We start from the raw sequence: 22,667 nt of genomic DNA, 5'->3' as shown, positions 1-22,667 counted from the left end.
CCTGAACACCTGTGGCGTCTGGGTCTATGGCCAATAGGAAAGGAATTTTAGAAAGTGGAGCTCCTCCATGTGAATCTAAGTCTTCAGGGGGCGTCTGTTCTGGGCTCCACAGAATTCTTATGCCCGAGTTCCTTACGGAGCTGCTGATGAAGTTCCTCAGGCAGGTGGGTGGGAGCCACTCTTCAAAAATCTTCTTGCTGAACAGCCCATTGCAGACTCCAAAATGAGGCCAGCACCTCTCCCAGCCCACCCTGAATGCACGTCAGGGAAGCACATTTTTGAATTGTTTGGTAAGGAGCCACAGAGGACGAGGCCAATGAAAAGGAGATGAGACTTGACTGAGGCATGGTGTTGGTCTGGAGTTGCCAGACCCAGAGGGCTACGTGTGTAGGTGGGCATCTTGGATAAAGCGAATGAAAACGTAGCTCCGTAGAAATGCAGCCAGCAGGGTCCTGGCGGTGTTGAATGAGCTTGGCCGCAAGTGGGTGCCCTGTCTTTCAGCTGAACCGAAGAGCCTCCCTGCCGTTCCTGCCAGCGGTCAAGGAAGAGGCGGAAGAGAGCTCCCTGAAGAGTGAGGTAAGGACAATGATTCTCTCGTCAAGTTTTGTGAGAACCGAAATCTTCTACCAGAAGGTCAGTGGGAAGATCTCAAAATGAAAGGGAACACAAAGATTTTTTAAATTAATGCCTGTATTTTATAAGGGGGATTGAAGTAGTTCTTTTCTGTTACTAACGTTGTTTAAGTGCCTCTATACCTACTTCCCGCCAGCGTGGGATAAATGTAATTCAGACACTCTTGGTGGCAGAAGGGAGATGAAGTTCTTTGTCGCATCCTGACTCCTGAGTACTTTCTCTGACGTTTGGAGAGTGTGCTGTTTGGTTGCTACTCCTGCTGTGCTTTTCAGAACTTTAGTTTGTGTTGTTGTGGTTTTTTTTTAGGGGGGGGTGTTGGTTTTTTTTTTAAAAATATATTTTATTGCTTTTTTTTACAGAGAGGAAGGGAGAGGGATAGAGAGTTAGAAACATCGATGAGAGAGAAACATCGATCAGCTGCCTCCTTCACACCCCCTACTGGGGATGTGCCCGCAACCAAGGTACATGCCCTTGACCTGGAATCGAACCTGGGACCTTTCAGTCCACAAGCCGACGCTCTATCCACTGAGCCAAACCGGTTAGGGCCAGAACTTTAGTTTTTCACATTTGAATTACTTTTGTCATCTAAAACAGCATCGCCAAGGACAGGAAGAGATGTGTTAGCAACTAATGCTGTTGCATTTGAACTGGTTGAATGAGACAGTTGTCTTTCCTGATTCCAATTTCTATTTCATACCTTAAAAACTAAAGTTAACATGGATCTTGTGCCAAAAGAAAAAAAATTATATTTTTGTCTCACTTGTAACGACCAGTCGTTTCACTGCTCATTTTATAGATGGTTAAATAGCTCCATTGTCACACAGAACACCCTGTTGTCCTATAGCACTAGGACTCGGTGGAGCTGAATACAGGTGTACTCTGCTCCGACCATCAGACAGTCTCAGAATAAAGGGGGTACCAGGGGCCAAGAAAAGCGTGCACGTCCTATGACTCTCGTTTGAGACCTGTGTTTGCTTTGAGCGAATACGTTTATAACATTCACCGTTTGTGTTTGACAACAACAGCAAAAATTTACGTTCATCAGCCTGTTGTATTGAAATTAGCCTTTAAGGTTACATTTAACAAAGTGAATTAAATTCCTAAAGCAGTTTTAATGTGAGCTGACTCCCAGCTTTTTTTCTTTTTTTTAATCCTCACCCAAGGATATGTTTTTATTGATGTTTTTAGAGAGGAAGGGAGAGAGTCAGAGAGGGAAACATCAATGTGCAAGAGAAACATCGATCAGTTGCCTCCCACATGCACTAAGACCAGGGATTGAACTCGAAGCCTAGATCTGTGCCCTGGCCAGGAATTGAACCCACAACCTTTTGGTTCACAGGACGGCACTCCATCCAACTGAGCCACCTGATCAGGGCTGACACCTAATTTCTTAGAGTATTTTTTAGGCTTCAGGAAGAGCAACCCCATTTGGAGATACATGATTTAGTGAGCCCGAAAAAGAGATGAAAACTAGGGGGAGAGGTGGAATTAAGGCTGCAGTTACACTGCCTGGCCAGCGATGTTTTGTATAAAAGGGATGAGTAGGATGCTGGTTGTAATGGTAGGAAATCACTTCCCTCTGCTGATCAGTTGATTACTGTGTTAGAGCGGAGATAAAGCGAAGCCATCTTCTGGGTCTTGGTCTTTCCTCTGGAAGCATGACAAGGACAGGGAGGAAGATACAGCATCCTCGTCCTCTGGCACGATCATTCAGGTAATGGTGGGCCTGGCACACGATGGGGAGGGCGGGCAGGGCTGGAAAGGTGAGGAAGTCAAGGGAAAGAGCTTCTTGTTTGGAAGAATGCTTAGGCGGGGAGCCTGCTTGGGCTGGAAATCGAAAGCCTGTCACCATTACCTCTGCACAAAGGCAAAGGCCACCAAGTCCTTGCTTATCATTGCATTTCTATTTTACACTCCGTGATGAAAGGAGAGTGTTTTTCTGAGGAAAACTCAGTATGTGACAATCCAAACTGACAAAACAGAAATCTCAAAGGATCACCCAAAAAGTTCACCCTAGTGTTTCAGAGTGTTTAACACACCTCTCTTTGGGGAGTAGCTGGGGGAGGGGTCTCTGCATAATTCTTTTCTTAAAAAAAGTGGTGTATGAGATAAATGAATGAAGTGAGTTTTTTTGTTCCTAATGACCTTCTAAGTCTTCTCCAATCTCTCAGAACAGAGGGCGAATGCCCTCCCTTTAGAAAATCACAAGCTGACGTAAGCACAGTGCTTTTCCCTTGTTCCTGAAACGTGCCTTCATCCTTAGGATCCATACACTGCCCACCCCTGCCTCCTGCCCAGGGCGAGCCCCTCCCCCAGGTCCAGCCAGTCCTTTCATTTCATTGGCCCAGGGCTCTACTTGTACCTGCATCTCCAGTCTCTGCCTTTATTTTTGCCATCATCCTATTCCAGGCAATTATTACTTCCTCTGTAGACTTTGGGAGTAACCTTCTCCTTGGGCGACAGCCTCCAGTCATTTTTCCTGATACGTCCCGTACAATACTGATGGATTTTCATAAAACCATTAACCATCTGCAATAAACTTTCATGACTCTGATTATCTCCTGAATAAAACGCCAACTTCTTAGCCTGGCACTCCAGACTTTTCATGATCCCAACATACCTTTCAAATTTTACCTTTAGTTAAAAGTTAAACCAAGCCAGCTAAGCCAAGCTTTACCTGTAGCTCTTGGCTCATTCCTTTTTATTTATTTATTTATTTATTTATTTATTTATTTTTATTTTTTTTTTTTAATATATTTTATTGATTTTTACAGGGAGGAAGGGAGAGGGATAGAGAGCTAGAAATGTCGTTGAGAGAAACATCGACCAGCTGCCTCCTGCACACCCCCCACCGGGGATGTGCCCGCAACCAAAGGTACATGCCCTTGACCGGAATCGAACCTGGGACCTTCCAGTCCGCAGGCCGACGCTCTATCCACTGAGCCAAACCGGTTTCGGCGGCTCATACCTTTTTAATGGCAATGACTGCTTTTAGTACAAAGAACTGAAAAGTGACGTTTCTGTTGGGAACTGTTGGATGGTTTATACTATGTGTCATTGTTTAATCATCACAAGTATGAGTGAGGTAGACTATATTCCCATTTTAAAAATGAAGTAAATGAGACTCCGTGCCCAAGTTAACTTGTCCAAGATCATACAACTTATAAGTAGAGCAACCCAGATTGGTTGATGACAATACCCATACTCTTTTCACACATTATGTTAATTATTTGTGTAGGTGACATTTTCCCATTTTTCAACCTTGGTTAACCTAATAAATGAAAGTGCTGGATTCATTTAAAATGTGATACACATTATCAAACTTCCTTCTAGAAGGACTATATCAATTTTATTCCTACCCAGAGTGCTCAGAAATGCCTCTTTCCTGTCCCCAGGCTGATAATTTAATTTTTTTTTTAATCCTTACTCAAGGATATTTTTCCATTGATTTTTTTTTAGAGAGAGGGGAAAGGAGGGGGAGAGACAGAGTGAGAAACATCTATGTGAGAGAGACACACTGATTGGCTGCCTCCCAGATGTGCCCCAACCAGGGCCAGGGATTGAGCCTGCAACCGAAGTATGTGCCCTTGACCAGAACAGTACCTGGGACCCTTCAGTCCTCGGGCCAAGACTTGTATCCACTGAGCCAAACTAGCTAGGGCGAGATTGAATATTTTTTTAAATATATTTTATTGATTTTTTAAGAGCGGAAGGGAGAGGGATAGAGAGCTAGAAACATCGATTAGGGAGAAACATCGACCAGCTGCCTCCTGCACACTTCCTACCGGGGATGTGCCCGCAACCAGTGTACATGCCCTTGACCGGAATCGAATCTGGGACCTTTCAGTTCACAAGCCGACGCTCTATCCACTGAGCCAAACCGGTTTCGGCGATATTGAATATTTTTAATCTTAGCCAAACTTAGCTAGTAGTTTAAATTAAATTTATATTCTAGGAGCGTTGAATATCTCTTTAGGTGCTCATAGGCTTTTGTGTTATTTTGTGAATTGTTTATTCATGGCATTTGACTGGTTTTCTATGGAGGGGCTGATGTTTTCATTACTGATTTATCAGAGTTATTAATATATTAAGGATATTAACACTTTATAAGTTGTTACCCAATCTGTTATTTCTCTTTAAACATAGATTATGGTACACATTATTTTTGTTGTTATATTAACATTCTTTTCCTTTATTGTCATGCTTTAAAAGTCCTTCCCTACTCTTACATTAGAAAAAGATTCACTCATATTTTCTTCAAGAATTTTTATGGTATAACATTTACATTAAATATTAGAATTCATTGTTCAGAGTGAGACAGGATCTAGTTAATATTTTTCATGAAATGCCTGGGTAGTTCTTCCCAAGTTCAGAAATACATCTTTTCTCCCACTGGTTGAAATGTGGCTTTTATCATACAATCTCCTTTAATTTCAATTCTCATAATAATCCACTGAAGTGCATGATTCTCTGGATTCCATATGTGCTCCTCATAAACCAGAGAGCTTTGGAGAAGAGAGATCTTTCCAATAAAGACAAACCTGAGGAAGGTGATTGTTTCCCTAATGAACAAACTTTTCTCCTGAATGCACCTGACTTCTCCGGACATTTCTGCAAGTGGGCGATTTGTCAAATGAGCAGGTGCGGGAAGAGTGGCCTGCGTGGCCACAGAACAGGACCTTTTCCGGACCTCTAGGACCTTTTCCGGACCTCTAGGACCTTTTCCAGACCTCTGATGCTTTTCTTCACAGGAGGCAGCTGGGAAAATCAGCACGTGTGATAGTTCCGCGGCACAAGTTCTTGCAGCAGGCTCACTAAACCCTGAGCAAGGCCCAGCGTTTTCCCCGAGCCCCGACCAAACGGAAGGGGTAAGTCCCTGTTGGTCACAAGCCAACTGCTCAGGTAGCCGCGCACCTAGAGGTGACAAGCTTTCTGTGTTTGGCGATACTCTCCGTGTGTGTGGTCAAGCCGGAGAACTGGAAGGTTTGCCATCAGATGTTCACATGGGAGGAGAGCATGACCCTCGCTCACCCTTTGTCAGGGTGAACTCGCCTCTCCACTAACAACCACGTCTTCCTGCCGTAGACATTCCTTATGGGGGCCGTGAAAGTGGACGAGAGCTATTATTGATTAACAACAGCCCATTACATAAGAGGCATCTATATTTGCTGATTAATCCTCAGATTAAAAGGTAGATTAATACCTATCATAAATTTACAAATGAGGAAATCAAAATTCAGGGATTAAAAGTACGTCTGTGAGGTGAGGAATAAGGAATCAAACCTGGAATATTCCAATCGGCTTTCCTAATTTGAATATTTAGGACTGACAGACATGAAACCAAGGTAGGGTTGGCCTCACTAAATAAAATTCCACCTCCCTGCCCCAGCAGCGTGTCCAGTATCTGTGCAAGCGCAGTTAGGTATTGCGCTTTAGCCAGGCAATTTTGCATTTTATAAAGAGAGAGAGAGAGAGAGAGAGAGAGAGTGAGAGTGTGTGAGTGTGTGTGAGAAACGGGGAGACATGCATATGTTTTTTAGAATTGACTGTAAAGTAGTATGTAGTAAATTTAAAGGGTTGGCACTTGGGCATGAAATATGCATAGCTGCAGCAAAAAAAAAAAAAAATGAGCTTATATTTTAACCGGCTCCTGTTACTTAGATTAGTGATGTGTTGATGCAGAAATCAAGCGGTATGACCTTCACTGAGAGGCTAACTTGGATACCAGAGGGTGGGCTAAATTATGTCAAGAATGTGGACGTGTAGCCTCTCAGGCATAATGAAAGCAGGGATTGAATCCTGGTTCCACTCACTGGTTGGGTGACCGTCGGCAATTTCTGTGACCCCTCTGAGCCTCAGTTTCCTCCTCTGTACATTGGGAGTAATAACGGGCTTGTGGTGTGCCATGCTGAGGTGGTCTGTGCATCACACGGAGCCCAGCCGCCTGGCTCATAATAACCCAATGAAGGATTCGATATTAATTAATGTACAGCTATGCCACAGAGATGATGTGGCTCTATCACATGAAATACTTGTGACAATACTTTTTAGTCCCCCCAAGGTGTATAATCATAAAGCATTCATTTAAACCTCTGCGTTCAGAGTTTGGGGCTGTCATTTAGCAGGGGTGCTACTGATGTTGAGCAGGAGTGCTATTGTGGGGAAATAACTGTGGGATCAGACTTAAAAGATCACAGAGCTGTGTGACCTTGGGCAAGCACCTTACGTCTGGGCCTGAGCTCCTCAGAAGCAACGTGCTGAGGTAGAAGGTGTGTGAACTGACTAAGCCGTTAAGTGCACTTGAGCTTCTTTGACTTTAAAAAGAGGTGGGTGAACCGATTGCTGGCAGGTTCCCCAGGGTACCTTCAGCTACTGACGTTCTGTGGTCGCAAATGTTCCTTTTCTCTTCCATTTACCTCTGTATTTCTTTTTTCAGGTTCAAATAACTAGCAAATAAAACCCAGATTAGTTACCGAGCTTCCTGTTTCCTCATGAATTCAGTGAATTAGTGAGAAAGCAAAGAAACTAAATCTTGTCTTTTTAAAAATGTGTGTGGCATATGATGGGTGCTCACATAATATTTTTAAATAAATAAGGAAGGTCCATTTGTTACACAATATTAATAAAATGTTAATATTAGCAGATTGTTATCTCAGGTAACCAAAAAGGGATCCCAAAATCTTTGCCAATAAGACAAAAGCAATATCTAAATGCTAGAAAACAATCAGAGGACTAGAAATTGATGTCTGGCAGTAAAATCACACTACTGTTGCTTTTTTAAAAAAATGAGAATTAAAAAAGAAGTTTAAAACAGGCCAAGCCATGAATGGAACTGACTGTGTATGAACTGCAGAGAAAACAAGGGAGCGCTTCTAAATTAAGAAGGTGATTCTTGCTCTGGCCAGTGTTGTGCTAAGTGGTTAGAGCATCAGCCCGCACACTGAAGGGTCGCAGGTTCAGTCCCCGGTCAAGGGCATATACTTGGGTTGTAGGTTTGCTCCCTGGCCCCTGTTGGGGCACTGTGAGAGGCAACAAATTGATGTGTCTCTCTCACATCAATGTTTCTCTCTCCTCTCTTTCTTTCTCTCTCTACCCCACACCCCTCCCCTCAACTCTCTCTAAAAATCAATGGGAAAAAATATCTTCGGGTGAGGATTTAAAAAAAACAAAACTTTGTATTTCATCCTAAACATAATAAGATATGTATTGATCAATAATTTTGTGGAACAAAACACAAATCCTTAGTCCTACAGAAATTTTTCTAGAAGGGTTAATATACTCTTTGGCTATTCTGGAAAAGGATGTGGAAAGCAAATATCTTTCTGTATCAGATCATCTCTTACCTCCAAGTTGAAAATATCTGTTGTAGAATTATTAGAATATTTTCGTCTGTTATCTAGAAGAAATGTTTCTACTGGACCAATAAGCAGCCTTGTTGTTTCAGTATGAAAAGAACACATCACACTTTTTTTTATGCTCTACTATCAGCATCTGGTCCTTAACTCAGTAATATTTGAGTATCCAGAAGGTGAAAGTTAGTGTTAGGAATTCCCTCTGAAGAGTAGGAGAAAAGTTTCCAGATTACCTCACGGGAGCTCATGACTAGACTCCAGCTACAAGTACAGATGAGTAATGGCATGTATGCTGGGGGAAAGGGAAAGCTACAATACTGTATAATCTAGTGAACCACCTGAGAAGATGGTAAGAGTGTGTGTATATTTCCTTGTTCCCCGCCGGTGTGTACAGATCTCCTTGTTGTTTGAACAGAGCGCACAGCAATGTAAGCATTGCTCAATCATTGTGTGCCACGCAACTGTAAACACCGGCCAGTTCGCCGGAGTGTTTCAGACACACACCCACACGCACACCCTCTCACGACACTCACCTGTCTCCCGGGGCCCGCGTCGCACGCCCTGGGAGCCTGTTTGCGTCCTCTGTGTCCGGGAACACTGTACCTGTGTACCTGCCGATCGGCTGCTTGGAGACCTGGGCGCCGGGTCACGTGATAGTTGCTATGAGTGTGGAGGTGCAGTTTTCTTTTCTTTCTTCTGCTCTTGTGCGTGTGTGTGTGCGTGTGTGTGTGCGTGTGTGTGTGTGTGTGTGTATTTTTTTCTCTTAACTGGGGAAATGCTGCAAGTCCACAGGTCTTTGCAAGCCCGAGTCTGAAAACTTTGGACTCCTGACTTTTCACTGCTGGATTATCTGTGGATTTATCTTAGGGTGCCACACCTCCTATCAAGGCTGCAGCCCTGGGCTTTTCCGTCGAGCAAGGAGCTTTTCATCCCCCGGCGGAGAACCCTAGACCCGAGCCTGCTGACGTCCTCCATGCCTGCAAGACCCAGGTGGCCGAGCTGGAGCTGTGGCTGCACCAAGCCAGCGTGGCATTCGAGCCGGAAACATTAAACGCAGACATGCAGCAGGTGGTGGAACAGCAGCTGGTAGGGTGCCAGGTAAGGCTGATGGGTTGGAGTTCAGGGCTTGCCTCCTCACCAGTCACCTAGTGTCTCTGCCAGTTTCTCTTAAAGCGACAGTGTGTTTCTTCCTGTTATTCCGACCACGACGGTTATCTTGGCCTCAGCTTTCTGTTCTCGGGGTAACTATTTGAAACGATTCACGTAAACAGCGTATTTGGGGAGACAGTGGGAGTGGATGAGAGCGCAGAATCTGGAGTCCACATTTTTGAGGAAGTGAACTTGTCACCTCATTTCCTTCATAAGCAGGTTATCTCTTAGGACTTTGCCAGGATTAAATGAGATCAGGCATAAAATGCAGTGTCTGAGGTATGAAGGATATAAAGAGTGCTTAATAAATGCTGTCATTTTTATTCGGATTAGTAAGTTCTTTGAAATTTCATTCATCGGAAACGAAACTGAAAATCCTGATTCGCAAGGTTGCAGACCCAGCATCCAAGGGCTTTGCTGCCCTTCACTGTGACCACTCCGGCTGCTCCCTGGGCGGGGCCGGGGTATACACGTGCTTGCCTGTAGCCACTGGAGTAACCTTTGCAGGCTCAGCCTACAGGTGGGGAATCCCTGTCTGCATCCCTCCCGGGAGGGACTACAATGATGATTTCGCAGCAGCATAACTGAGTACGCCTCCCCCAGTGGTGCCGAGACCAGCCTTGGACCAGCGTCTCTGCCTGATTGGCTCATTTGTCTGCCGCGGTGGTCCCCAAGGATCAGGACATCCTCTCAGAGGACCCCCGTATCACCTGCCCGATCCCAGCGAGCTTGTCCAGCTCAGCCTGTTAGGGGTAGCCCACCCCAGGTCCAAGTCAGACACGCCTCTCCTTCTTTCATTCAGGCCCACAGTCGTACAACATCCAGTGCCTGCCTAGCGGGGCCCCCCCACCCCGCCCCCGGCAGGCAGACTGACCTCCTTCCCTGGACAGCTAAGCACCTCTGGCCCTAAAAGTCAGCTCTGAGGGGTGGGTTCACTCAAATACTGTCCTAGCCGCCTGGCCTGGCTGACGAGGCATGGAAGTCTGACTTGATCTCAGCCAAAAGTCCAGAAGCCATGAGGCCCCGGAGTCTGGAAAAGACAGTGCTGCAGCACAGAACGGCGCTGTGCTGAACTGAGCTGTGGCCTTTCAAATGCTGAGTACCAGCCCCTTGAGGCCATCCAGGGTCAGTTTGCCAATTGATTGTCCTGCTGCCTGGGTGGACCCCATCCCGATTCCTTGATCATCACCCAATTCCCTGCTTGGACCACGGGTGGGTTCAAGGATTTGGGGGCTGCTCAAGGAAAAGACTCCACCACAAGGTGGCGATAGTACACAAGGAGCTTTATTTGGGCAGGATCTCGGTGGACTGGGAAGTCCCCCGCCTCAGGAGACCTAGAGGCATGGGATGGGGTGGGGCCACCACCCGGAAGGGGACGAGGACCAGGAAACTCCCTGTGGATGGGGAACCCAGAGGAGTCTTGTGTGTCTAGGTAATGTCTGCGAACCCTGAAGGGCAGCAGGGGCTCCCGAGTTTGTCTTAACCATGGCTAGCCGGTGTGGGGTCCAGTTTTGAGTTTGGGGCCAGCGGGATTTGAGCGAAGGGTCCTGGCCTGCTGTGAATAATGAAACCTAGGGGCCGTCTTTGGCTTATTTACATAACACCAATGCCCATATAGTTTAATCTTGCAACACAAAAAGCCTCTCCGTGGTCTGTAAAAACGCTAAGTTCTCAGTGGGAAAATGTCCAAAGGACAGGTGCAAGCCGATTAGTCGGGAAAAATTATATTCGGTGATTTGAGAAGAAATGTTCAGCCTTGATTATTTAAAACATGTGAATCAAAACAGCTACTGTCTTGTTCCTACGTTACATTGGCAAAAATGATATCATCCCAGAAAACCCTGGAGAAATGGCTCCACTAACGTCTGATAATTTTGTCTGTTGGTTCAATGTTCAGGGAGGGTCAGCTGTCAGCATAAATAATGTTCATCCTCTTTGACCTAATATTTTTTGACCATTACTTTAAGTTTACCCTCTGAAAATAACCCCCCCCCCCCAAAAAAAAGGATAAAAATGTTTATGACAATATTAATTACGAAAGTGAAGAACTGGATATAGCTTAAAAGCTTAACAGTATTCCTGTTGTTAAGTGAATCACGGGTTATGAACATATTAAAAAGTATATATAAAGCAGCTAAGTGGGAAAACCAAGCACAGAATTCTAGTACACTTTGTTTACAGCCACTCGAACATCTGTGAGTTCCTATTATTTCAGCTTAGAAGAGTCTACGCAGGCTACAAGGAGTTTGCTTGCATGGAGGAGTTATAAGGCATACTATTTGAAAAAAAAAAAATTTTTTTGGCTAGTTGTTCCTTATATTTCTCCCAGAGAACTGACCCCGTTCTTAGCCACACACTGAGTTTTCAGCACAGGTGACCACAGTGCGGGACGGTGGGTCCGAATGCGCCTGCCGCACTGTGTGCCCAGCCGGTTGGCACGACTGTTTGGGCTCCCGAGCCCCAGAACAGGGCAGACTTGATCTTCGAAGAGGAATACAGTGACGGTGACTTACTGGGAAACTTGCTTCATCCACCTGAGTTATTTTTAGACCCATGTGTAAGTTGGCCAGTTCTATCAATGACTTAGTGTTTTAGGTTTCCTCTGTGGCCTTCTTCTGGTATTTTGGAAACTTATTTGGCTTGAGAAAGAAAAGGAAAAAGAGCAAGGGAAAGAATTTTCAAAGAGTTTCGTGGAATTCTTTTTTTTTTTAAATTACTACTCAACACTTGCAGTGCAACAGAAAAAGCTTAGAAAGGTGGAAAAAAGTAGTAGTCGTCACAGACTATGTATCAAGCACTGGCCAAAGTGCATGGATTTAACTCTAATTCATCAAAGTGACCCCAGGAGGTAAGTTCTGTTAATAATCCCATTTTACAGATGAGTAGAGGCACACGCATGCAAAGTAAGGTGCCTGAGTTTACCCGGCTACCAAGTGGCAGGGCTGGGATATGAACCCAGGTAGTCTGGTTCCAGTGTCTGTGTTCTTAACCACTGTGCTATGCTGCATACATTCAGCTGTGTTTTCTAAAGTGATTATAGAGTCACTTGCTTTAGAGAATGACAGCTGCAATTTGGGTTGGTTTGGTTGCAACCCTGTTGAAAAACAGGCATTATGTGCAAGTCTGTCCCCTCCCCGCCACACACACCCAAGATCCCTTCCAACCTGTGTTTCTGGCACTTCTTATATACACTTAGGGAGAGGGCGTGAATCAAACTTACATTGGGATATAACACCGATTCAAGACCAAAACTATGACTCATTCGATGCTTTTATTTCCTAGACGATGCTCACAGAGATTGAGCACAAGGTGGCCTCTCTGTTGGAGCACTGCAGAGACCAGGGCTTGGCGGACAGCGGAGCCACTCAACAGGAGGCCGAAGCACTGGCCTTGAAACTAAAAACTGTGAAGTGCAATTTGGAAAAAGTCCAGCTGATGCTTCAGGAGAAATACAGCGAGGACCAGGTAAGATGTGGCTGTGCACAGACAGGTGTGCGGATGTGTGGTTACGGTAGACCCATCAGGTGTGAAGATGCTGAAGCAACCACAGAGACATCACCCTAAGGAAGGGAGGATTGCGCCTCTTCACACTGTAAAGGACAGGTGCACTGCCTGTTGTTATTGGTTTCATTTTGCTGTTCAGTTTTCCTATCTAGGTGGTTAGTGATGGCACTGGTTTGGTTTGGGTCGGTTTGATTGGGTTGATCTTACTGGCAGTGAGGTCTGGCGTAAGCCTTCTTCATAAAAGAAGGACGCATTTCAAAGAAATTTTGTGACTCCAATGGACTGGAAAACAACATTTTTATAGATAAGATTAAAATTTGACATCAGAAACATTCACCCGTTTCTAGGGTACTTTTGTTATTCGTTTACAAATATTCACATGTACTGATCATAGTATCATAATAGTTAAAGTGTTCTTGTGACTTAAGAGTGTTCTGTGTTTACAAATGCAAATGTACAACATAGGATAGGATCTGATTACCTAAGATTTGCATCTGTACTTATGAGACGGTTGTTCTTACTTGGAGGACTCTTATTCACAGAAATAAGATGAGCTGCAGGTAGACAAGCCACATGGTTCCCCTTTCATCCTAATATATTCCTTTTAAAAAAAATTTGCCCCAGCTGGTTTGGCTCAGTGGATAGAGCATCAGACTGTGGACTGAAGGGTCCCAGGTTCAGTTCCAGTCAAGGGCACATGCCTGGGTTGTGGGCTCGGTCCCCAGTTGGGGGCGTGCAAGAGGCAGCCGATCACTGATTCTCTCTCGTCATTGATGTTTCTATTTCTCTCTCCCTCTCCCTTCCTCTCTGAAATCAATAAAAATATTTTAAAAATAAATAAATAAATAAATAATAAATAAATAAATAATCTACTTTTGTGGTAGACTTAGGGACATTTTAATTTATAAGCATAATACTATTTCTCTTTTTGATTTCTTTATTTTACTTTCTTCTTAAGGAAAAAAAAATAGATGTCCTGACTTTTATTTTATTTATTTATTTAATTCTTCATTGTTGAAAGTATTACATATGTCCCCCTTTCCCCCTCATTGTCCTCTCTCAGCCCACCCCCGCCCCCAGCCCAGGCCTTCACCCCCCTGTTGTCTGTGTCCATTGGTTATGCTTATATGCATACAAGTTCTTTGGTTGATCGCTTACCTCCACTCCCATCCCCCCATCCTCCCCTGCCTTCCCTCAGAGGTCTGACTCTCTGTTCAATGTGTCTATGTCTCTGGATCTATTTGTGTCCTGGCTATTAGTAATTGATTGGATGAAGGAAGTTGAAGAAATGATAAGATGGCCCCTCCATCCAGTGTAGTGGTTTTTGAAGTTGTTAGGAAATAATGTACATTAAGTCCTAGAATGTAATTATAGTAAATAACAGAATGCAGACATTGACTTCATATAAAATGTTTCCATTATGTAGTCTCATTACCTGAATTGAAATTAAGTGGGTCCTCTTTTTAAGTAGTCTGCCATTATAAAATCTTTTGCAGCATTCCACCATTCTAAAGAAACCTTCGGAGCATCAAAAAGTTCTCCAACCAGATAACCTTTCTGAATTTGAATCTGTTGTCATGGAAAGGCCGCAATTCGCCAGACAAAAAGATTTCCAGCAGCAGGAGGTAATGTGAGCCCCTAACGGTTGTAAGGATAAGAATGTTATACGGAATTTCCCCTTGAACTAAATACTGAACTAACTGCCTGTGGAGCGTTTTGCTGGGTGACTGAGTGGAAAGTGTGATGTGCGGTGTTCCTGTGTGTGCAGCAACTCGGAGTTGTTCTTTTTAACATGTTTTATTTATTGAGAGAGAGGAAGGGAGAGAGAGACTGAGAGAGAAACATCGATTTGTTCCACTTATGCCGGAGTGTTTCTCAGCATCTAGAAGGGTTCAGGAATCTGGAGAAGGGCTGCATGTAAATTAATAAAGAGACTAGAAATATAAATTTGGAATACATGGGGGAGCCAGAGGAGACTTAGCTATAGTCACCAAGTTTCCCCGAGTCTTTGGACCCCTAGCTTTTTATTAACACAAATTGCCCTAAGGCAAAGCAGATAATACATATCAAAGGCAAGGTCTGGTATACAGTAGGCATTGTCAGGTTGGAGGAACTGCCTTCGGCTGTTCCAGTAGCAGGCAATAATATATGCAAATCTTTAGGTTTGGGGAAATGCTTTCAGCCATTCCAGCAGGCAATGATATGATTCAGCCCTGCTGAATATAGAAGCCCATCAACCTTTTGAGGACTTCTTGCATTTATTATGACATGCTGGAATTAGCTTCCAGCACACTTACGTATGCATTCATGGGTTGCTTCTTGTATGTGCCCTGACCGGGGATCCAACCTGCAACCCTGGCGCATCAGGATGATGCTATAAGCAACTGAGCTATCCGGCCAGGGCAGCAACTCTTGGGTTTTGAGTGTGTACTGTGGCATCAGCTGTGCTTTCATCTTCCGCAGCCAGGGACACTCTAACGTTGGTACTTGACTAACTTGTATCTTATATCAAAGTAAGTGTGTATCTTCAGGATGATCTTACCTGTCCCTGCAACACCGCTTTCCCTGTTTTAAAATGTGTCAGGTTAATTTTGGTGATTTTTCCGTATGTGCTACATATGTAAACAACACTTGGTTGTTGTGCAAAATATTTTTAAGTAGGCTTTTTGAAACGTGAACGTTGATGAGCATAAGCAAGCAAAAGAGAGAAATAGTAAATAATGATTTAGGAAGTGGCTCAAAATCAGACGAGCTGAGCAGAAGAAACCCGTGGATAGTCATTGAAAACCCTGATTGATTGGACCATTTGAATCTTGTTTCAATTATAGGTACTGGAGTTGAAACCAATGGAACAGAAAGATTTAGTCAAATTCATAGAATTGAATGCTAAGAAAAAGTGGCCCGAGGATTGCCAACATGATAAAGATACAACTCAGAAATCACCTGTGAGGTAAAACGTTTTTAAAGAGTTGGGTATCGAGTACTTTGGTGGTTGGGAGAATTAGGAGTGTTTCTCATAAAACATTGTTTGAACGTAATAAAACTTCTGTATGTTGATTGTTCTTTGCCCCTTTTGTTTTTCTTGAAAGCGGTGAGGCATCTAGCCCTGAAAAGGGTGCTCCCGACTCGGACTTGTCACACCAGGACCGAAATGGGGCTAAGTGGCGATATTTGCATCAGGAGCTCTCACCAAAAATCCGGCCGCCTCTGCCCCCGCTCGTGGAGCCTCAGGTCAGTGTGTTTCTGCGCACAGTGAGTACGCGTGCTGTCTTAGAACGTCCAACAAGCGCTCAGTGAATACACAGCCATGTTCTGCATCGTGTTGCAGGTTACTTTCAGAGAGCAAGGATGCCACGTGGGTGTTTCACTTGGCTGACCCCTTCCCACCCTCCTGGAAATCGGCCTTACTTAAGTGCCCCCCTTGGTGCCTCTGTAGCCCCTGGGCTGCCCTGATAACAGCTCTCACTATACGGGGGGGCCTGTTTATAGTCGGTATTCCCCATTAGATGGTGGGAGAAGAAAGTCCGCGTCTGCCTGGCTCACATCTGAATGCCTGGCCAGCACCTGGAGCATCGTAAAATCTCGGTCTGTACACTGAGTGGCCAGGTTATGATGATCTCTGAACGCATAATAATCTGGCCACTCAGTGCAGACTGACCACAGAGTTGGGATTTTAAAATAAGGTTTTTCCATGTATAAGAACTGCATTGTGGGTAGTTAGAAAGAAGCTGAGGACTTACTAGCCAGAGGCTGGGGGCCACCATCTCCTGGTCCCTTGACATATCAAGATTTGCAAGCTTTCCCTTATACATAAGTACACTGAGTGGCCAGATTGTTATGCGTTCAGAGATCATCATCATCTGGCCACTCAGTGTATATTGAATGGATAAAGTGTGGACAAAAAGGGCCCACATACTAACCCTGACAAGCTCCGGGGAGGCCAGCACCGAGGGCCCTACAAACTCAGAGACCAAAAGTAACCATTTAAGATGAACATACAAATTCCTAACTAAAAGCAGGTCATGGCGGGCAGTCGTGTCCTAGGCCTGTAGCTTCCTTGACAAAGGTCCATCTTTACCTTGAGTGAGCTGTTCATGTCTTTTTGCATCTAAGACAGTGATGGGCAACCTTTTGAGCTTGGTGTGTCAAACTTAGCCAAAAACTGAGCATAACTCGGGTAGTGTGTCACTTTGAGGAAAAGACTAACTCCAAGACTCTAGTCGCAAATGTTTCATCCTCAGGAGCAGCAAATGTTTCATCCTTGGCATGCGGCCACGTGTCATCAGAAATGGCTACGCGTGTCAGTGCTGACACACGTGTCATAGGTTCGCCATCATTGGTCTAAGATAACATACCTTTGGGACCTCAGTCTCCTTTTCCAGACCCCTCAGAGCACGGCCTTCCCCCAGAGCACCGGACCACAGAGCCCCCCATACCATCTCCACGTGCTGTACATGTTCGTTGTTAGCTATCCTATACCCAGCAAAGCAAAAGAAAGGTGTGACTCCCTGTTCTACTCTTCATCCAGTCTCAGCGATGTCCCCATTTGCTTTCTCTGGCGTCCCTAATCTACCACCAATGAATTTCACATAACCCACCCCTTACATCTCCTCCTGTAATTCTCATGTGAAAGATAAGCCGTGAACCTGCCATTCTCTGGAGCATTTTCTCAGTCTAGTGAGATTTGGCCTCCCGATAATTGTCAGTTTGGCTCAAATAAACTCATAAATTTTTTCTACGGGTTTCTTATGTCTACAAAAGGAGTGAATAATATATGTAGGAAATACTTTTTTAAAAAAAGAAGATACATTCATTTCTTTTAAAAAACGAATGAGTATCATTCATTCATCAAAAGATTATCTGGACTCTGCAGTGTGCTGGCGCCGGTGCCAACGGTACCTGTCAGTTGGTATTGCCCCCGACACACCTCACGTTGCCATTACTGGTTTTATTCATCCTGTGCCAGCTACTGCTGGGTTTCTCTCCAACGGGGAGCCCTCGACCAGGATTGGAACTGGTGCTCCCAGGAGGCAAGCTTCTGCCTTCAGCATCGCACTCAAACTGCCTGGGCCAAGGTTACCAGCGATTTCCCAGTTCCCCACCTTCTGGGCACCTGGCAGTTCTCTTCTGCAGAGCACCTCATTCGACCAACTAAAGCTGAATCCAACTGATGGGTGGGCTTTAGTTGTGGTTTCTCCTGTGAGACACACATACTAACCCTGACAAGCTCCGGGGAGGCCAGCACGGAGGGCCCTACAAACTCAGAGATTTGAGATGAACATACAAATTCCTAACTAAAAGCAGGTCATGGCGGGCAGTCGTGTCCTAGGCCTGTAGCTTCCTTGACAAAGGTCCATCTTCCTCTTCCCGAGAGCAGAACCCCATCGGCAGCCTTGCCCCAAACGGAGCCCTGTCACCCACTCTGTTTCCTCTTAGGCCAGCTCTCCCATTTGAGAAGGACATTGACTCTGAGTCACTCACCCTTCCAAAGTCACAGCTCATTTTCAATACTTACCTAGCTTTTCAATAACAAAATCAAGATGCGGATCTGCCCCTGAGGTGACTATTTTATTCTAAGAGTTGTCTGTATTCCAGGAGTTTACTGATAAATGGGAAGAGAAGCAGCTAACCTGGTCACATGGGTAGCATTGCTAATAAATTGAAAGATTAGGGGTTTTACTCTATTTTTCAAATTGTGGTTTGTTTTCTTGTCTAAATGGACTCTCAAGTGTCTAAGTAAAGCTTGTCGTGACTTTTCCAACTACCCAAAATATTTAAGATTTAATTATTTTTTTCTTACAAACCAAGAAGGTAACTTGGAAGATAGCATGCTAATGCTAAGGCATTTTTGCTGTTTCACGTTAACATCAGCAAGATCTCAAATGGTCTCTAATAGCACTTCCCCTTTTAAAAATAGGTTGCCACAGATATGAGTATTCTACCCAGTGTGAGTGTGTACAACTTTCGATACCCGACAGCTGAAGAACTGAAGACCTATACCACCCAACTTGAAGACCTGCGTCAGGAAGCAAACAATCTTCAGACGCAGGTAGCAGCTGCGTGTTACATGTGATATTGTCAACCGGTCATATTTCCCTTGTAAACAAATAATGGGACACATAATGGAAGGCGTGTTAGAATTGCAAACAGAATTTGTCTCTCCTGCCAACTTTGATAAATTTAGTGGTGGCTGCCTAGAGCACCAAGTGCAGAGGCTTCTGAACCTGAGCCGGGGATCAGCAGGACCCGGGATCGTGATTGATTAGTACTGTCTGTGTGGCGCTCTGGGTGAGGAGGGAGAGGGGGAGGACCGGCAAGGTTTCCAGCCTTGAGGAAGCTTAATGCTGGGTAATGTAGATATCCATCAGAGAGGACGGTAGGAAACAGAGTCCAGATTGAGGTGGCTACGAGCTGTAGCATTCTTCTACATCACTTGTAATGGTCAAAAATTCAAGGTGATCTTCGGCAAAGAAAAAGAGGTGGTGCCAGCAGCTTGTGCTAAAACAGACCTGTGGCTCTTAAACTCACCAGGGCATGATTGCTCAACGTTAGAGGGCCCCCTCCCGGGAGTTGTACATCTAAGGGTGGCCTTAATTCTTATAATCAGCCCATAAGTGACACTCCTAACTCCCCTGTTTCACAGTCCATCTGTCTCTCTTTTTTAAAAAATATATTTTTATTGATTCCAGAGAGAGAGAGAGAAAAAGAGAGAGAGAGAAACATCAATGAAGAGTGAATCATCAATCGGCTGCTTCCTGCACACCCCCTACTAAGGATTGAGTCCACAACCTGGGCATGGGCCCTGACTGGGAATCGAACCGTGACCTCCTGGTTCATAAGTTGATGCTCAACCACTGAGCCACACCAGCTGGGCCATCTCTCTTTTTTAAATTGAGATATGATCCTATATAATAAAAGGGTAATATGCAATTTGACCCTAATGGCAGAACGACCAGGAACTACCAGTCGCTATGACATGCACTGACCACTAGGGGGCAGACGCTCAGTGCAGGAGCTGCCCCCTGGTGGTCAGTGCACTCCCACAGAGGGAGCTCTGCTCAGCCACAAGCCTGGCTGACAGCTGTGAGCACAGCGGCAGTGGCAGGAGCCTCTCCCTTCTCCTCGGCAGCACTAAGGATGTCCGACTGACGGCTTAGGCCCAATCCCCCGGGGAGCAGGCCTAAGCTGTCAGTCGGACATCCCTCAAGGGCTTCCGGACTGCGAGAGGGTGCAGACCGGGCTGAGGGACCCCTCCCCCTCCCCCCTGAGTGCACAAATTTTCATGCACTGGGCCTCTAGTTGACATATAATGTTATATTAGTTTCAGGTGTACAATATAATGATTCACTATTTGTATATATTTCAAAATGCTGACCACAATAAGTCTAATTAGCATCAACCACCACACATAGTTACACATTTTTTCTTTGTGATGAGAACTTTTAAGATCTTCTTCTTAGTAACTTTCAAATATGTAATACAGCATTGTTAACTACAGTCACCATGCTGTACCATTCTTATCTTTAAGATATCATACCTCTTTCTAATCAACCCTTTCAACTTTCCTGACTTCTTTCCCTTCCCCAGGCCATACTTGATTTCTCTTACCTGCTTTCTCCTACATTAAAATGTCGGGGGTGGGAGCAGGGGGTAAGGGGTGATATGATTTTTCTGGGACCACACTTCCACTTGGATGGCCCCACTAACCAAGTCCTTCATCTTGTGATTGATCTTTTAATTCCATTCAATAGTCAACTGCCTACCTAACATTTAATTTCTTAACCTTGGTTCTCTCAGAGTTAACATTTTAATTTTATTTATTTACTAGAGGCCCGGTGCACAAATTCATGCATGGGTGGGGTCCCTCAGGCTGGCTGGTGATCGGGGCAATCAGGGCTGTCTCACCCAGTTTCTATTGGGCCGACCAGGGCTGGCCGGCTGCGTGGGGAGGGGCCAATGGGAGGTTGGCCAGTGGTGGGGAGGGGCCCATTGGGGCCAGCCAGCTGGGTGGGGAGGAGGGACTGTGGGAGGTTGGCCGGCTGGGGGGTGGGGGAAGGGCCGATCGGGGCTGGCCAGCTGGGTGGGGAGAAGGGACCTTGGGAGGTTGGCTGGTGGCGGGGGAGGGACCACGGAAGGTTGGCCTGCCACGGGAGGTTGGCTGTGGGAGTGCACTGACCATAAGGGGGCAACTCCTGCATTGAGCATCTTCCCCCTGGTAGTCAGTGCGAGTCCTAGTGACTGGTTGACCAGTTGTTCAGTTGTAACGGTCACTTAGGCTTTTATATATATAGATTCTGTTACCTCATTCACATAAACCATAAGCTATAACAGGAACCAGGGGAAATGTAGGCAGAGGAAGGCAAGAATCCTCCTGAGTTTTATTTTTTATTTTCTCCTCTTGATTCAGGAAAACGTGACAGAAGAAACCTACATACATTTGGATAAGCAGCTATTCGAACTCTTTCTGACCCTCAGTCAGTGCCTGGGCAGCGTGGAGGAGCTGCTGCAGACACCTGGGCTCTGCAGAGAGGACGTTGGTGCCCAGCAGGTGTTCTACGAGGTAGGGAACTTCCAGAAGCCCGTGTGCTGGCCATTGCCGCAGTCAGCCCAGAGGTGAGCCGGAGCTGCAGCCCCTTCCACTCGGGGCTCACTCCCTGTGTCTTCTTGCCTCTCCACTTTGCAGACACTGGCTCTCGAGCTGAAAAAACTGTACTTAGCTCTGAGTGACAAGAAGAAGGATCTTTTGAAAGCTATGACTTGGCCTGGCAGGACCGCCAACTTGTTCCCTGAATGTTTTGAAAAGCTGCAAGTTTACCTGGAGCACACGCAGGCTGCCACTGCGTCCAGGAGCAAGTCCCTGAAAGCCGGCCTCGACTATAATCGCAGTTACCAGGTACGGGTTTCGGGGCTCAGCCCGTGTCGGCACTGTTTTAGGTTACAGCACGGACCCCTAACTCCCATTAATTCCTAGTCCTGGTGGCCGTCGTGAATAGGAATTGCTAAGGAAAGCAGCAAGGCTGTCTTTCTATGAAGGTCTTTTAGTTCTGCTGCTCATGGTTGGAGACCATTCAAAAGCCAGGACTTTCCAAAGTCTTGGGTATGACTTTATGTTGAGCTAAAGTACTGTTTCTTTCCTGTATTGCACTCAGCCACTCAGTGAGTGTCGTGTGGGAGGACTTCTCGGTAAGAGGGAGCCAAGAAGGTTTCTGAGTAAAGAAGTGATGGTTCATGTATGTTTCAGGTAGACTCCTCTGGCAGTTGTCTAACATGGATTGGAGGAGAGATTTGAGGCAGGTCAACTGGTTAGGAAGTTACTAAATTTATCTAATGAAAAAAAGAAAGAAAGAAACACAAAACTTATGAAGGAGTCTTACCCATAAAATCAACCCTGAATCTGATAAAGCCTCTAGAATTTAAGTAAAAGACTCAAGGGAAGAAGAACATGTTAGATGTCCCCGTGAGTGCAGTCAGCCAAGTCCAGACATTGGGAAGCTGCATAGAATTAATAAAACCCAAGAAACAGGAGGGAGAGATGGGTGGGGAGCCTGCCAATTACAGCACACTTGAGACACCTGTAATCCATTGCAACCTATTTGGCCTCATTTAGATCCCAATTCAAAAACACGAAACAAAAACGATAGGCAGTTAGAGAAATGTGAACCCTGTCTAGACTGTTAATAACAATAACACTAAGGAATTATTATTATTATTATTATTATTATTGATTTGTGGGATTTTTAAAGGGAGGAACCTTTATCTTTTAGAGGTACATACTGGCACAGCTACTGGTGAAATGCTATGATATCTGGGATTTGTTTCAAAATAATCTGAGGGGAGGGGTTGGGTAGAGTCAAGAGAGCGCCAGGGAGATAGATACAGAGGAGAGAGGACCAGCCACAAGCCAGCCGTTGTTGACGTGGGATCGCGGTGATGCAGGGAGCTCTCTATTTTGGTATATGTTCGAAATTTCTGATGGCACGAAACTCAGAGGACAACTAAAATTTTTTTTTTAGAAGGTATTGAAAGGCC

At 45.1% G+C, this 22,667-nt stretch overlaps 1 protein-coding gene across 1 annotated transcript in view; it reads left to right on the top strand.

The window, feature by feature from the left end:
- Positions 1–22,667, top strand: part of SYNE2 (spectrin repeat containing nuclear envelope protein 2) — a 307,542-nt gene that overhangs the window by 202,601 nt on the left and 82,274 nt on the right. The window contains exons 63-73 of the mRNA XM_054715998.1: positions 502–576; positions 2,240–2,347; positions 5,385–5,501; positions 8,853–9,083; positions 12,417–12,599; positions 14,135–14,263; positions 15,467–15,588; positions 15,728–15,869; positions 18,556–18,687; positions 21,046–21,198; positions 21,322–21,531. Of these exons, the coding sequence (XP_054571973.1) occupies positions 502–576; positions 2,240–2,347; positions 5,385–5,501; positions 8,853–9,083; positions 12,417–12,599; positions 14,135–14,263; positions 15,467–15,588; positions 15,728–15,869; positions 18,556–18,687; positions 21,046–21,198; positions 21,322–21,531 (1,602 nt within the window). The remainder of the gene's footprint in view (positions 1–501; positions 577–2,239; positions 2,348–5,384; positions 5,502–8,852; positions 9,084–12,416; positions 12,600–14,134; positions 14,264–15,466; positions 15,589–15,727; positions 15,870–18,555; positions 18,688–21,045; positions 21,199–21,321; positions 21,532–22,667) is intronic.

The sequence above is a fragment of the Eptesicus fuscus genome, chromosome 5, assembly GCF_027574615.1.
Source record: "Eptesicus fuscus isolate TK198812 chromosome 5, DD_ASM_mEF_20220401, whole genome shotgun sequence".
NCBI lineage: Eukaryota > Metazoa > Chordata > Mammalia > Chiroptera > Vespertilionidae > Eptesicus > Eptesicus fuscus.
Note: the sequence above shows the minus strand (reverse complement) of the source record. Positions and strands in the feature narration are given on the sequence as shown.